Source organism: Cynocephalus volans, chromosome 2, assembly GCF_027409185.1.
Source record: "Cynocephalus volans isolate mCynVol1 chromosome 2, mCynVol1.pri, whole genome shotgun sequence".
Classification (NCBI taxonomy): domain Eukaryota; kingdom Metazoa; phylum Chordata; class Mammalia; order Dermoptera; family Cynocephalidae; genus Cynocephalus; species Cynocephalus volans.
Window position 1 is genome coordinate 149,109,204 of NC_084461.1, and position 14,177 is coordinate 149,123,380.

At 40.6% G+C, this 14,177-nt stretch overlaps 1 protein-coding gene across 3 annotated transcripts in view; it reads left to right on the forward strand.

Moving 5' to 3' along the window:
* TENM2 (teneurin transmembrane protein 2) overlaps positions 1-14,177 on the forward strand; it is an 890,342-nt gene that overhangs the window by 710,949 nt on the left and 165,216 nt on the right. For all 3 annotated transcript variants that reach the window (XM_063084119.1, XM_063084126.1, XM_063084134.1), the window contains one exon: positions 680-885. In XM_063084119.1, coding sequence (XP_062940189.1) covers positions 680-885 — 206 coding nt within the window. The remainder of the gene's footprint in view (positions 1-679; positions 886-14,177) is intronic.

The following is a 14,177-nucleotide window of genomic DNA, read 5'->3' on the forward strand; positions in this document are numbered from 1 at the left end:
CTTCTATTATTAAAGTTCTGAAAGATGTTGAGTGTGGGAAACCAACATTTTTAATATAAGCAAGTTCAAATAATGCAACAGAGATGTGTTAATGTCACTGAGAGAGAGGTGTGGTTTCTCCATGATTCTTAGACCCCTCCCTCTAACTCAAGGAAGGAGTCAACTCCAGTACTAGGTCACCCTCAGATCAAGTCCTCATTTACTGCTGAGTTGTTTTACTTATTCTGGATTTATTCTCATTCAAAATGTCAGAGTGTATTGGATTTGTTTGTGTCTGGGAAGAATAACGAGAAGCCGCAAAAATTAAATCTGGTGCCAAATTAACATCACCCTCCCCTCCCCCTGTAATTCTTACATCCCAGTTGCTCTTGTGGTGGTTGGAAGCTTTACATGTACTTATCAGACCCCAGCTCTGGTTATATTTGATCAGTAAAGAGTAATCACAGAATTTTTAGAAAGCATTATGCCAAGATTTCAGATAACCTGGGGTACGAGATTTATAGCTTTGTTATTTAAAACCTAAATGTTTTAGCTGTGACTCAAAGAGAAACTTGCCATGAGTTTAATCTTAATATTAAAACAAAAACAAAAGCAAATTCTGGCATATAATTTAACAGAAGTGTAGAGCCAGCTAATGTAAACAAATGTCACTGACTTGATGTCTGCTCCTGTCTTCCAGTGCCCTGGTCGTTGAAAAACAGCAGCATAGACAGTGGTGAAGCAGAAGTTGGTCGGCGGGTGACACAGGAAGTGCCACCAGGGGTGTTTTGGAGGTCACAGATTCACATCAGTCAGCCCCAGTTCTTAAAGTTCAACATCTCCCTCGGGAAGGATGCTCTCTTTGGTGTTTACATAAGAAGAGGACTTCCACCATCTCATGCTCAGGTATGACCATGCTTGATGTAAACAAGTATTTAAATGTTTACACACACACACACCACTTCACACCCACTAGGGTACCTATAATTCAAAGACAGGCAATAACAAGTGTTGGTGAGGATGTGGAGAAATTGGGAACATAAAATGGTGTAGCCATGCTGGAAAAGAGTTGGACCATTCTTCAAAAAGTTAAACATAGAATTGCCATATGTCCCAGCAATTCCACTTCTAGGTATATGCCCAAAGAGAACTGAAAACGTTATTTTCTCATAAAAACTTATACACCAATGTTCATTGTGGAATCATTCATAATAGAAAAAAAAAAAGGAAATGACCCAAATGTCCAATTGATGCATAGATAAATAAAATGTGATATATTCGTACAATGGAATATTGTTCAGATGTAGAAAGGAATGAGGTATTGTTACATGCTACAACATGGATATACCTTGAAAACACCATACTAAGTGAAAGAAGCCAGATACAAAAGGCCGCATATTGTACGAGACCATTTATATGAACTGTCCATAACAGGCAAATCCATACAGACAGAAAATAGATGACTGGTTGACAGGAGCTAGGAATTGAGTGACTGCTAATAGGAACGGTGTTTCTTTTTGTGGTTATAAAAATGCTCTGAAATTAGATAGCTGTGAAGGTTTGTACAACATAGTGAATGTACTAAATTGTCAAATAGTGAAATTTATGTCATATGAATTACAGCTAAAGAACAAAAACAAAAACAAAAAAAAAACAAGGTAACACCCCTACCTCATGAAGCCAACTTTGCTAGACCTGGAGTTTAATCCTGGGTACTTTCTGTTCGTGTGTTCTGGTTATTAGATTAACTTGTTAAAATATCACTTGGGAACATCCCCTGTATATGAAAAGAGTGATACAACATGAACCAAAATTCAGCAGCTATTTCTCTGTGGTTTCCCATACCGAGTTCCCTGGGAAATTCTTGGCACTGCGAAAGTGAGATTATTCTCAGTGTCAGCAGTGAAGAGATTGGATAATATTATGGATCTTGTTATTTTTCCTCTCATCCCTCCTTTAATTTGTCCTGGTAGAAGTTTTATTATATATACCACTGGCGTGAATTAACACCTATCTAGCTTGGCTCTCTTTTCCCATAAGAATTGTGTAAGAAAAACCAAGTGGGGTTTTCCTGCCTCATTTGCCCTCAAAACCAGCAAACACATAAAGCACATTGGGAAAAACACCAGTGGAAGGAAGACACCCATCTATCCAGTCAAAACTGACTTTGAAATGTGTTGGAAAGGTATTCATCTAGAAAATTCCATTGGAAGGATTCAAAGCATTAAAACCTTTTTTAGGTAGTCAGGCCACCATTTCCTTGTCTTTAGCTCATGGCAGACATTGCTAATGGATGACAGCATTCTTCTCACTGAGCTCTGTGCACAAATGCCTCCAGCATAACTCTGAGGGCAGCCACTACCAATCGACTAGCAGTGGCTCTCAAGATGAAACTTATTTGCAATCCTATCTTTGCAGCCTGAAATGATTGATGTAAGCACTAAAAGGGCTATTTCTTTTTTGAACAGGGAGGGCTGTGTAGGTTTTTATGACCATACACAGCCCACTCTATAGGGACCAATATGTAAAGTGGTAATCAATGAGCCCCCCCTCCATCCATCCATCCAGAAAAATATTTATTGGGCTAGGCACTGATTATCTAGAGATCAGTTAACATAGCCCCTGACCAAGCAGAATTCCTGATACAGAAATCACATCTGCTCTTCAAAGAGATTCTCATCAAGAGAAAGAAAGAATTCAGCTGAAAGGAGTCCCTGAGGCATTTCTGCAGCTTCTGGCCAGGAGGCAGGATGCTGCTCTGGGAAATTATGCAAACTGTGAGGTGGTGTCTTTGACCTTCAGGCTCCACTGATTCTACTGTAGCATGAGGGAGGATTTACAGTGGTGAAATCTGCATATTAGCATTATTCGGGTAAGTATGAACACGCCTCTGGGCACACCTGAGCATAACTTTTCTCTCAGCCAGTTGGATGCAAGGAGCTTGGCTGGGAAAAATGCTTCTTCCCCACATTGTTTCAAAACAATGCTATCCCCCTTCCCTTGAATGCTCTGGACAACCAGAAGCATGGAAAAGCCAATGATCATGGCAAGTCAAGAAGGTAACTCTCTGCAGCTGAGTGATAGTGGACAGCAGACAGAAACATGCTCTACCCAGTTTCCCCGCTGTTTTGACATTCAGTACTCAAATCCTCAATGACAACGTCTTTTCTTCTTTTGTGGCTACACCGCACTGTCCATCTCCTGCCAAGCCTATGATTGTTCTAGTGATCGTCCTCTCAAAATAGCTCCACTCCAGGGAGAGCTCCATCACGTATTTCAAGGAAAGGGAAATGAATAGGCATGGGCTGATGTGTGCTGGGGTTTCAGTCCAGCTGCCAATTTGGGATTTCAGTGTGTATTGGGGGGTTGAGTAAGCAATATACAGTGCAGATGCTTAGAAATGCACAAGACAGGTACAATTGTAAGGGGACAGGTTAGAAAAAGAAAGAAAGAAAAATACTTCTTACACATACTCACATTCACTCCCTGTCATTACATACGTTCGTGTCCATTTGATAAGCTACATTTCCTCAAGGAGACAGCACTTAGCTCTTTGCAGGGATAGGTGACTTAACTTATGTCTCAAATCATTATAGAATTTCTCATTTCTACGGGTATATCCTATCAAGGAACATAAGTTCTGTGGGAATTGGCAGTCTAGCCAAGGTGACTCATCTGAGCTGGAGAAAGAGAGAGAGAAAGAGGTGGGGGGGGGGAAGAATATGAAATTCTATTGGCTGTGTTGCATGAAATGGCTGTGTTTAAATTTTATTGAGTATCATGCTCTGACCAAGAGCCTACAAGGTTTAGTATCCTTGTCCAAGGATATTAAATACAGAGGAGAATCCTTTCTTACCTGCTTAAATTTCCCAAGAATCAAAGTCTGTCCCAGCTGACTTTTTGAAACTGGCTTTTTACAGAGATACAGAGGCAACATGGTATAGGAGAGAAAGTCCTAGAATTGGAAAGAGAACTCCAGAATATAGGCCCTGCCACACATTAACCAGGTGACCTTGGGCATGTCCCTCAACTTTTCTGAGCTTCAGTTTCCTTTTCTACCTGTGTTACCTGCCTCACAATGTTGTTGAAATTACACAACAGCAACAACAAAGGTAGGATGGGAAAACACTTGGTAAACTAAAGCATAATAGAAAGAAATGATTTACAAGTGTTTCATTATACTTAAGAAATTCTGTGTAGCCCTAGCAAATACTGTATATAGATAGGCAATTATGCAAATATATATTTTTTAAATAAGATTAATTTTCTAGTTTTTTCTTCTTACTAAAGGACAAACCACATTTGTATTGCAAAAAATATTTAGAAACCACAGAGAAAGAAAAGAAAGAAGGTAAAAAAACACCCATAATTTGAAGCAGTCCCCTTTGCTAAATGTTTATGTATTGTTTTTGCTGTAACAAACGTATCGATTGCAGTTAAAAAAAAAAAAAAAAAAAAACCTCACAAACTTAGTGGCTTAAAACAGCAAAGACTATTATCTTGTTGACTCTATATCAGTGGTTCTCAACCAGGGTGACTTTGCCCCACCCCCACTGCCACCTGGGAACATTTGGCATTGCGTGGAAGTATTTTGGTTGTCACAACTTGGAGGAGGTTGCTGCTAGTATCTAGTGAGTAGAGGCCAGGAATGCTGCTAAACACCCTAAAATGCACAGGAAAATCCAACAAAGAATTATCCAGCCCCAAATGTCCACAGTGCTGAGGGTGGGACACCCTACTTCCCATGTTCATCTTGAGTTAATGAGGACTTTGCTCAATGTCAACCTCATTCAAGGATACAGACCTGCGGAGCTTCCACTACCAGAAACGCAACCAGTTCACTGCAGCAAAGAAATGAAGAGGTGGAGAGTTGTGCACCAGTTCCTAAAGAGTTCTGCTTGGAAGTGACACATGTCATTTAAGCCCTTCTCATATCAACCAAAGCAAGTCACATCCTGACTTTAGTGGGGCAGGAAAACACCACTCAATGTTGTCCCTGGAAGAGTTCCAGAGGTGTCAATGAAAAGTCCTAATGACTTACACATAAAATGTTATGATACCCGTCATAGTGGCTAGTCTTTGTACGCATCCTTAATCTTTTTCCTGAAAATAAACCCGTATAGATTTTACACATATTGCCAAGTTGTCCTTCTGAAAGTATGCACCAATTATACCCCTACCCACCAGCAGCACTGTTAGTGCCCGTTTTATTTATGTAACCTTTGCAAAAATTGGATATTGTCATTTTTTAAGCTTTGCCAGTTTGAAAGTTAGATATTATATTGGTTTTTATATGCAGCATTTTTGACACCCTGCATTGCATTTTTTAAGGCACAAACACCCCTCCCCCCAAAAAGGAAAGTCAATCTAAGCCATTCTTCAGCTACCAACTAGAATTCTTATGGAGATAGTGTGTGTGCAGTGGAAACCTAGTGCATCTTGCCAAATATTTGAAATCCTACAACTGTGTCAGATTTGTTCAAACTCGGTTCTAGAAAGGAAATAGATCAAACCAAAAAAAGAATAATAATCTGACCTGGCTAGGCATCAAAAGAAATCTCAGAGGCTATTGCTGGAAGTCAGAATCTTGGGTGGTTAAGGCAGTGCGCAAGTTTGCTTGACAGTTCATCACTGAGTGCTACTGATATGTCAAACCAAGTAAAATCCTTTGTGAGAACAAGTCAATAATTGGCAGATTAGGTACATGATTAACCTGAGACAACAAGATGACGTTACTGCTTGGGAGCCCTGCTGGGACTTCACCTTCTCCACAATCCTGTTTAGCAAATATTAAAAATGCCTGTTTCATCACTCAGACTGATGGAGCCATGAGCTCAGTGACTTCCAGAGGCAACTTAGAAGTGGAGGGCAGGCTTACAGCTCCAGCGGGTTGACTAAAGGCAGGTACTAGGGATTGAATGGCAGAGTAGATGCAGATGCTGTCAACACCTAATGTTTTATGCTGAGATGTATCTATGGGATGGGAAGCAAAACTAGCCACACATTAAACACATTAGCCAGTAGAAGGGAGCTATTTAAGAGACCACAAACTGCCCCATGATCATAACAAATAAATGCAAATATGGCAGATTAGGCATGTGTGGACCAAGAAAAAATGAGCTGAGCAAATATTCCTGTTAGTACTCATCAGCAGAATTTTCCTAATGACAGTTTTTAAAAGCACATTTATAGATGGTGATTAGTTGTGTTAGCTTTTGCCAGCTCGGGTTTATCCCTTTCCATTTCAAAGCCTTATTTGAAACTGAGCTCTCTCTTTTCTTCTCCCCCTTTTTCTTGCTCAGGTAAGTCAACCCACACACAGTTTCAATTAGTGGTGGAACTAACTGGGTTTGAGGTACTGGGGCACCCGGCTGTCCTGAAGGCCTGTGTCACCTTGCCACTTTCTCTCTACCCTCCCAGTACCCATTGACCATTCAGATAGGCCCTCCTGGGCCTCACTTTTCACATGGAGCTGAAATGTGGAGGCAATGCCACGGTGTGGCTCTCAGCATGTATAGCACATCACAGAACACTTTGTAGAAGACTCTAATAAGATGTTTCATTTCATTTTTCAGGAAGGTGTATTTTTATGGTGATGTTTTTTCAGAACCTTCCTTTCTAAAAGAGCTTGAGGTATAGAGAAAGATTGTGTGAAACCAGGAGAACCTTGGCTGCTTCTGTTTTGGACTGAAAGTGCTTTTGGAAAGGACTTTCTCAAGAGACCCCGTCTGATTATCTGTCTGGTAGCATCCTGACAGGAGCTGAAATTGCCATCTAAGTCAGTGGGCATCCTCCTGGACAGCTACCAAGCTGAGCAAAGAGAAGTCTCATGGGAACTTGAGTCTGACAAGACAGCTAGTTTTGGGAGGGGGAAGGTGCATAGGGTGGACACTGTGACTGCTTTTCAAGAAGGGCAATGCTTGAGCTCATGGAACTCAGAGAGAAAGACAGAAGCAGAGAAGACAGGGATGAGGAAGAGGGGCAGCACCAAATCACATATTTACACTCAGGAGAGTCTTGGGGGTGCAGTAATTCAGGAGATTGCAAAAATTTTCTAAACAATGGACTTTTATCTTTAAGTGAAATCTTATGAAGAACCCCATAGATAAAACAGATAAAAGTGACAATTTTATTAGCATATAGTTTATAGTTCAAATCCACATTTATTATGATGTTAATCTCTATGTTTATGTGTATGTTTGTGTGTATATATGTATGTATGTGAATATATGTATATATGTGTATATATGTATATACACACGTACACATAAACATATATATATAGAGATTTTATATCTATGTATATATGTATATACATATATACATGTGGATATATATCCAGAGAGAGAGGGAGAAAGTAAACTTTTGAGGATGGTTTCCTCTAGGAATAGGCGAGGAGAAGAGAGCTGAGAATTAGGCTTCAAAAGTACTTATTTTTAGCCTTAATAAAATATTAAAGGTAAGTCAAGTCCTCCCCTCCCTCCCCGCCCATCTCTAACGCACATGTACACACATACACACACACAGAGTGAAAAAGTATGAAAAAGCTTAATATTTATTTGTTTGAGTGGTTGAAATATAGGTATTTGTTCTTATATTCTTAGACTTCTCTTAATTTCTGTGGTCTCACTCTCTCTTTAAGAAAAGTGAACCTGTGACAAGGTTGAGTCTATTTTGAGTAAAACACAAGCACTGAGAGGCTGTAGATGATGACTGTAACCTCAGCCATTCTCAAGATTCCATTTGCTTATGTATTTTGTTTTGTTTGCACAGTTTTGAGAAAAATGGTAATGACTCTAGATAAGTAGCAGCATAAGCAACAGTGTTTTCTTTCATTGTTTCCTTGCAGCATGTGGATACTCTCCAATTAAATTGATCCACAAGCTTGAAAGAGGAGCGAGAGGAAATAATTGTTTCAAGGTTAAATTACTTAAAATATCTAACAATGATTTACATCCCTTGCCTTAGATATAAAAGTAGAAGAGTTGCACCCAACCTTTAAAATTCTCTTTATTTAAAAAAAAAAAAACAGAAAAACACGATGACAGGACATGTTGCACATTCCTTTGAAATTCCACTCCTAGTTTTATGTCCTGACATGAACATGTGCCTCTGCCGTGCCTGGGGTGGGGTTGAACAGGATCCACCAGTGCAGTCATTGTAGGACTTTATCTGTGCAGACACACACCAGCCTGGATTCAAAGAGAGCCCAGTGCAGATCTGTAAGCTTCCCAATACATAACCATTACGGAAGTTCAAATCTATGCACAGAAATGTTAGGAAAAGCTTTATTTCAAGATGTTCACAAAAATTAATGGCTTCTAAAATGTTCGTTGAAGCCCCTCTCAGTAAGAATGCTTCGTAGGGAAGCACAAGTTGTTAAAAGACATCAATGTGCATTAATCGTTCATCTCATCACTTATAAAAATGTTCTCCACTCAGAGATTCCTCCTCATTTAACACTAGTGCCAATGCCCACACCTAATAATATAGCCAGCATTACTTGAAGTCTGCAATGTACCAACAACTAACTGTTTCATATGTATTGTCTGATTTTATCCTCACAACAACCCTAAGAGGTAGGTACTACAAGCAGCACCCCTATTTTGCAGATGGAAGAACTGAGACAGAGTTTAGGGTCACAAAGCTGGTATATATTGGACATAGTAGTCAGACACCCTCCTCTTACTTCTCTCTAGTACTCAGTCATTTCCAGGAGCATCCAGCAATGCAATGTAAATGCAATCATTTATGGAGTAAAATTACAACTTCCTGCCAAAAACAGGAATTTCATCAAGTCCATGAAAGTGATGCTGGAGATCTTCTTGAATATGTCAGAGGAAAGCCTTGGTATATATGGATCTGGCTGAGGTAGCACAGTTAAACACCGAGGCAGAGAAAATTAACAAAGAAGGTGACAAGATCAGCACTTCAAAAAGGGTGATTATAAAAACTTTAAAAAAAAAGAGATCCTGGGAAATTTGATGAAAACATTCAATATGCTTATAGAAATGCCCTTTTTGATTATGTTGCACTGGTCAAGCTGAAGTAATGTTGTTGTTCTCATGCATTTCATCGATTCTAAGATGCTCATAATGGTCATCTCTTGACATCTCTGAAAACAGGATGTGTTTTGCAATCGATGAAGCTGAGATAGAATGAAATGTTTGGTGTCACATTTTTGTGTATGTATGAAAACTCAATGTTCATTCTAACAAATAAGGCATGCTTGCAAATATAACCTGAATTTTCCTAAATATGATATAAAATGAAGTTTTTCATAACTAGAGTTTCCTTTTTCATGAAAAAGTCCTAATCAAGCATCGTCCCATTTGTTAAGTGCATTCATTTTAAGTGGCCTCTTATTAATTCCAAATATCCTCAGATAACTAGATCCTACCATATAAATCAAGTCAGTGTGGGGCTTAATTATGATTGTTTAAAAATATAGATTCGTATTTTAAAATTACGGTTTGAATAAACATTCTGCGTAATGCTGATACAGCTATTCCAGACACAGAAGAGCTTGAGCAGAAGGCGTGCGAACCAGTCCAGACTGCCTGGCCTTGAATTTCAACCTCCAGCACTTCCAAGCTGTGTGACCTTAGGCAAGTCACTCAGCCTCTCTGTGCCTCAGCTACTTCATCTGTAAAATAGAGATGATGATACTATTATGCACTCATAGCAATGTTGTGAGATATAAATGAGGTAATCTTTATAAAACATTTATAATCATACTGGCACATAGAGATGGTGTACACTATTATTGTCATGTTCTCCAAAACATCCATAACGCAAGACTACAAACAAACAAAACAAATTTAATTGGTTTTTTTAAAGAAATAACTTTTATTTGTGTTTTTCTCATTATAACGTAATATATAGGAAAAATAGAAAGCATTAACATGTTTGAGAATATTTTCCAGTTGTCTGTTCACTCATAGTAATCATTTCTACAAATACAGGATCATACCACACGTATCGCTTTTACTCCAATTCTTTGCTTAATAAAAGGTAGGAAATGACATTCAAAACCTGAATATTCTTCTAAAAACTCACTCTAAATTTTAGATGCCTCATTTTAATGCCTCATTTTAAATGCCTCACAATTAAAAAGGAGTCCATTGTCTAGACTACTTTTTTAACCAATTCCCCTTTTTTAATGTTGTAAATCATTCTGTGGTGAACACACTCGCAAGCATATGTTCATGTATTTTTTAATAATTTACTTATGATGGATTCATAGAGTGGAATTACTAGCTTGAAGGATTTACAATACGTCGAGCTTTTATAACAGTAATAGTATCCATAAAACTCCTAACATTGACTGAGTGCTTACCATGAGTGGGTCCAAACTCACCATGACCCTCAGAGGAAAGTCCTTTTATTATTCCACCTTGGGGATGAGATAGCAAGAGATTCAGAGATCTGAAGTAACTTGCCCAAGTCACACTCTGCCTGGTGAAAGGTTCAGGTCAGGCTTGGAGAGAAATGGCCAGGGACTGTGAGTCTGTTCCTCTCTAGTGGAGGTCATTTTTGTGGCCAGACACATTCCTACTTTGCACCCTCACATTAGTGATATACTTGATGTATTTTCACAACCAGTCCACATGAGACCCTCCTATTGATCTTGGGAGGGCAAGGAGCTAAATGTGACATTTGATAAACTATTGGCTAAAGACAATTAGATGGGAATGTGCAGTAAATAAGAAATCAGAGCAGTGAGGCACTGAGAGCTAAAACATCCTTTCTGGCCTCATGGTACAGCCTTCGTGCATCTTGGAGCAGCCTTGAAATACTCATCAGTTTCACTGACCTTGATTCTGAGGCTCTATGGGGTTAACACTATGGCTCACTTGGTCTTCAGAGCAATATCTTCTACCTTTCTCCTGGGTTGGATCAAAAGGCAGCAATGATGAGGGCCTGACCTTGTGGGAAGATGAAATATATAATCAAACCATTCAGGTGCTCATCAAACACTCACTGAATGTCTGCACTGGGGATACAGAGATGAAAGGCATCGGCTCTACCTTTAAGAAGGTAGGGACCTGACAAGTTAAGAAATAATGGCTACTTCAAGTGGGGATGGTGGGGGGTTGAGATGCCATACAGGGCAGAGGATAAGCACTGACGCTCTACACTCATCCTGGTCTGGGTGTGAATCTTATCTCTGCTATGTGGTAGCTGATGTGTTTGACGTGTTTGCAGAGGAGTCTCTCTAGATTCAGTTTCACCATCCATACAATGAGGACTGTACGTCACTGGGCTGTTGTGAGAATAAATGAGATAATGCCTAGCAAGTAGTAAGCACCCTATGGAGATCAATCTATCAGTCTAACTGGCCTACAAGCCTTACAGCTCACTCGCAGGTAGCCTAGCAACAAGGGGGCCCTCCAGAGAGAATGGCAAGGCCTCTGGCTGAAATCAATCCTGACCCGCAAACAGAGTTTTAGCTGATCATCAAGACTCTAATCTAGATTGCAAAGCTCAGGATCTTCCTACTTAGTCAAGTGCTTCCTGTCCACTGCCAATCCTCTTATAAATATATGAGGTGGCAGTGCTTTGGGGTACCTCTCCTGGGGGACAGTGCACACTGCATCCAGTTGCGTCTCCATGGGATGGAGAGGGGTGCTCAACATGCATCCTGCTAGCACTGTGCTCCTGTATGGTTCTTGGAGCTGATATCATATATCATTTATGAGATTTATCCCCATTCCTTGCATAACATATTCAACAGATGCTAGCTGTTATTATTACTAAAGGGTTGGGTACAGGAGGTTTGGGAGCATAAACTTAGGCCACCACTTATAACCCGTGAGGGATTTTAGGGCAGCTTCCTGGAGGAGAGGCTACCCAAGGTGGATCTTGGAGGGTGAGTTAAGAAGCAAAGAGAAAGGAAGAAAAGGCAAGCTCTCTCTAAGCAGAGGGCAAATGAAGATACCCCTTGTCATGCGGGCCATGTCAAAGCTGCACATCATGATTGTCTTCTTTTGAGAAACTGTACTTTTCTTTAGCCATTACTTACCAACAAGAGCATAACTTTTTCCTCCAGAACTGGCTCTTGCAGGCCAGGAGCGACTGAGCAGGGTGGCACCTCCAGAGGTTTAGTGGCTGTGCCCCTGTGTTGAATTGTTGCAGATTTACAGCTGTGTACACAACCCCAGCTAGAAACACATGTTAAATAAAAGGAAAAAGTGGCCAAACACTACAAAGCCGTGAGTTATCCTTCTTACTGGGAACACACACTTTTATGTGTATCAGGGAAAATCATGTTGAAGATAGGAGATCAGGATGTCAGGTTCACAACTGTTTCTCCCTGTTCTCAGAAATTATTGCGAGAGGATTAACATTCCCCCAAAAAAAACCCTGTCTTCAGAGAGATACATCATTCTGCCAAAGGCAGGCTATAATGTTGTATTCAGCCAACATTTATTGAGCACCTACTATGTGCCACATGTCAAGGGGCTGCAGCAGTGGACAGGCAGAGCTGGCCCTGCCCTTGTGTGGCTAGTGGGCACTGGCATTCATATCCCTCCAAGAATTCCCAGAAAGGCCCACCTGCGAGGACATGCATGGTCCCTGCCTTTCCCTGGCCTGGCCTTGTTACTGTTCCTGTTGGGAATGCCACTTTAAAACAGCTCTGAGAAGATGGGGGCTGGGATGTGCAACATATCAGTGGTGATAGTGATAACTTATCCTTTAAGGGTGATACTTTATCCCTTTCTATTCATTTTTCATTTCCCCTCTATAGCCTTCCTCCCATACCAAAGACATTCAAAACATACTCCTTTGGAACTTGAAAACCACAATTTTAGGCTTGGTATACAGGAGGGGAAAGGAACTTGGCAGAATTCATAATCTGCTTATCTTCAACCAGCAAGCCATGAAAGCCCCTGCCTGCCCAGAGGGCCCTCCTAGGAACTAGGTTTAGTAAACACACCAGACAAGAAGCTTCCCTAATATTATTTAAAAAGGCTCTGGTCTCATCTTTTATAACTATTGATCAGAGCAATCAGTCTCTAAAAACCCTCCATTGGCCTCCTACCACCCTAAAAGGAAAAAGCTGAAGTTGTTCTAGAATGTAAGCTCTAGAAGGGCAAAGATTTCTTTCCCTGGCTGCACCTCCAGCACTGCAGGTTGTCCACAGTAGGTACTCAATAAACGTCTGATGGAAGATCGCCCACCATGGCCTGTGGGTCCCTCTGCAGTCCGGTTAACCAGCAAACTACTCACTCACTGGACTCCACCCAGTGGTCCACTTGCTCTCCCTCAGCCGTGCCAGGCTCATTCTGCACTGGAGGTCCCCTCTTCCTGGAATGTTCCTCCCCTAGACATTCATGTGGCTCTCCCCTTACTTTTTTCAGGCCTCTGCCCAAACATCATGCCCTCAGTGAGTCCTTCCCTGACAAGTGAATCTAAAACAGGATACGCCTTTACACTTTATCCCGTTACCTTGCTTTATTTTTCTTAAATCAGATTTATTTAGGTATAATTTTAAAACTGCCCATCGCACCCATTTTAAGTGTACACTTTGACTCCTAAAATTCAGAAACAGTATCCATATGAGTAAGCACCACCACAGTCATAATATAGAACGTTGCCACCCCCCTGTGCCTCATGACAAGCTTACCCCCAATCCTAGGCAACCACCGATCTGCTTTCCATCACTAGGGATTAGAATTGTAACCCCCTAGAGTTTCACATACATGGATTCCCGTGCTCCTCTGTGGATGCCTTCTTTCATTCAGCAGAATGTCAGGGAGACTGATCTATGTCGTATGTGTTTCAGCAACTCATTCCTTTTAGTACTGAGTTGATTTTCATTGTAAGAATATACTTCAATTTGTTTGCCCGTTCACCTGTCAGTGGACATTCAGGTTGTCTGGTGTGCATTATTTTTTATTCATAGTCCTCATCCCTCCCTGACATTATATTCCCTATGGGAATGTCAACTCCAGAAGGGCAGGAGCCTTGTCCAGATCATTCACTGCTGTATCCCCAGTACTCAGAGCAATACCTGGCACATAGTAGGTACTTAGTATTTGTTGAATATGTAAATGTCTTTACATTCATTTTCCCCTGTAACATAAGGAAAGGCAAGACACAGGCTTGAGAGCTGTGCTGCCAGGTCTTTCTTTTCTATAAACCCCAATTTAGAGACCATTAGGCATTTCAAGCAAAACTAGATCTTAGCTGGG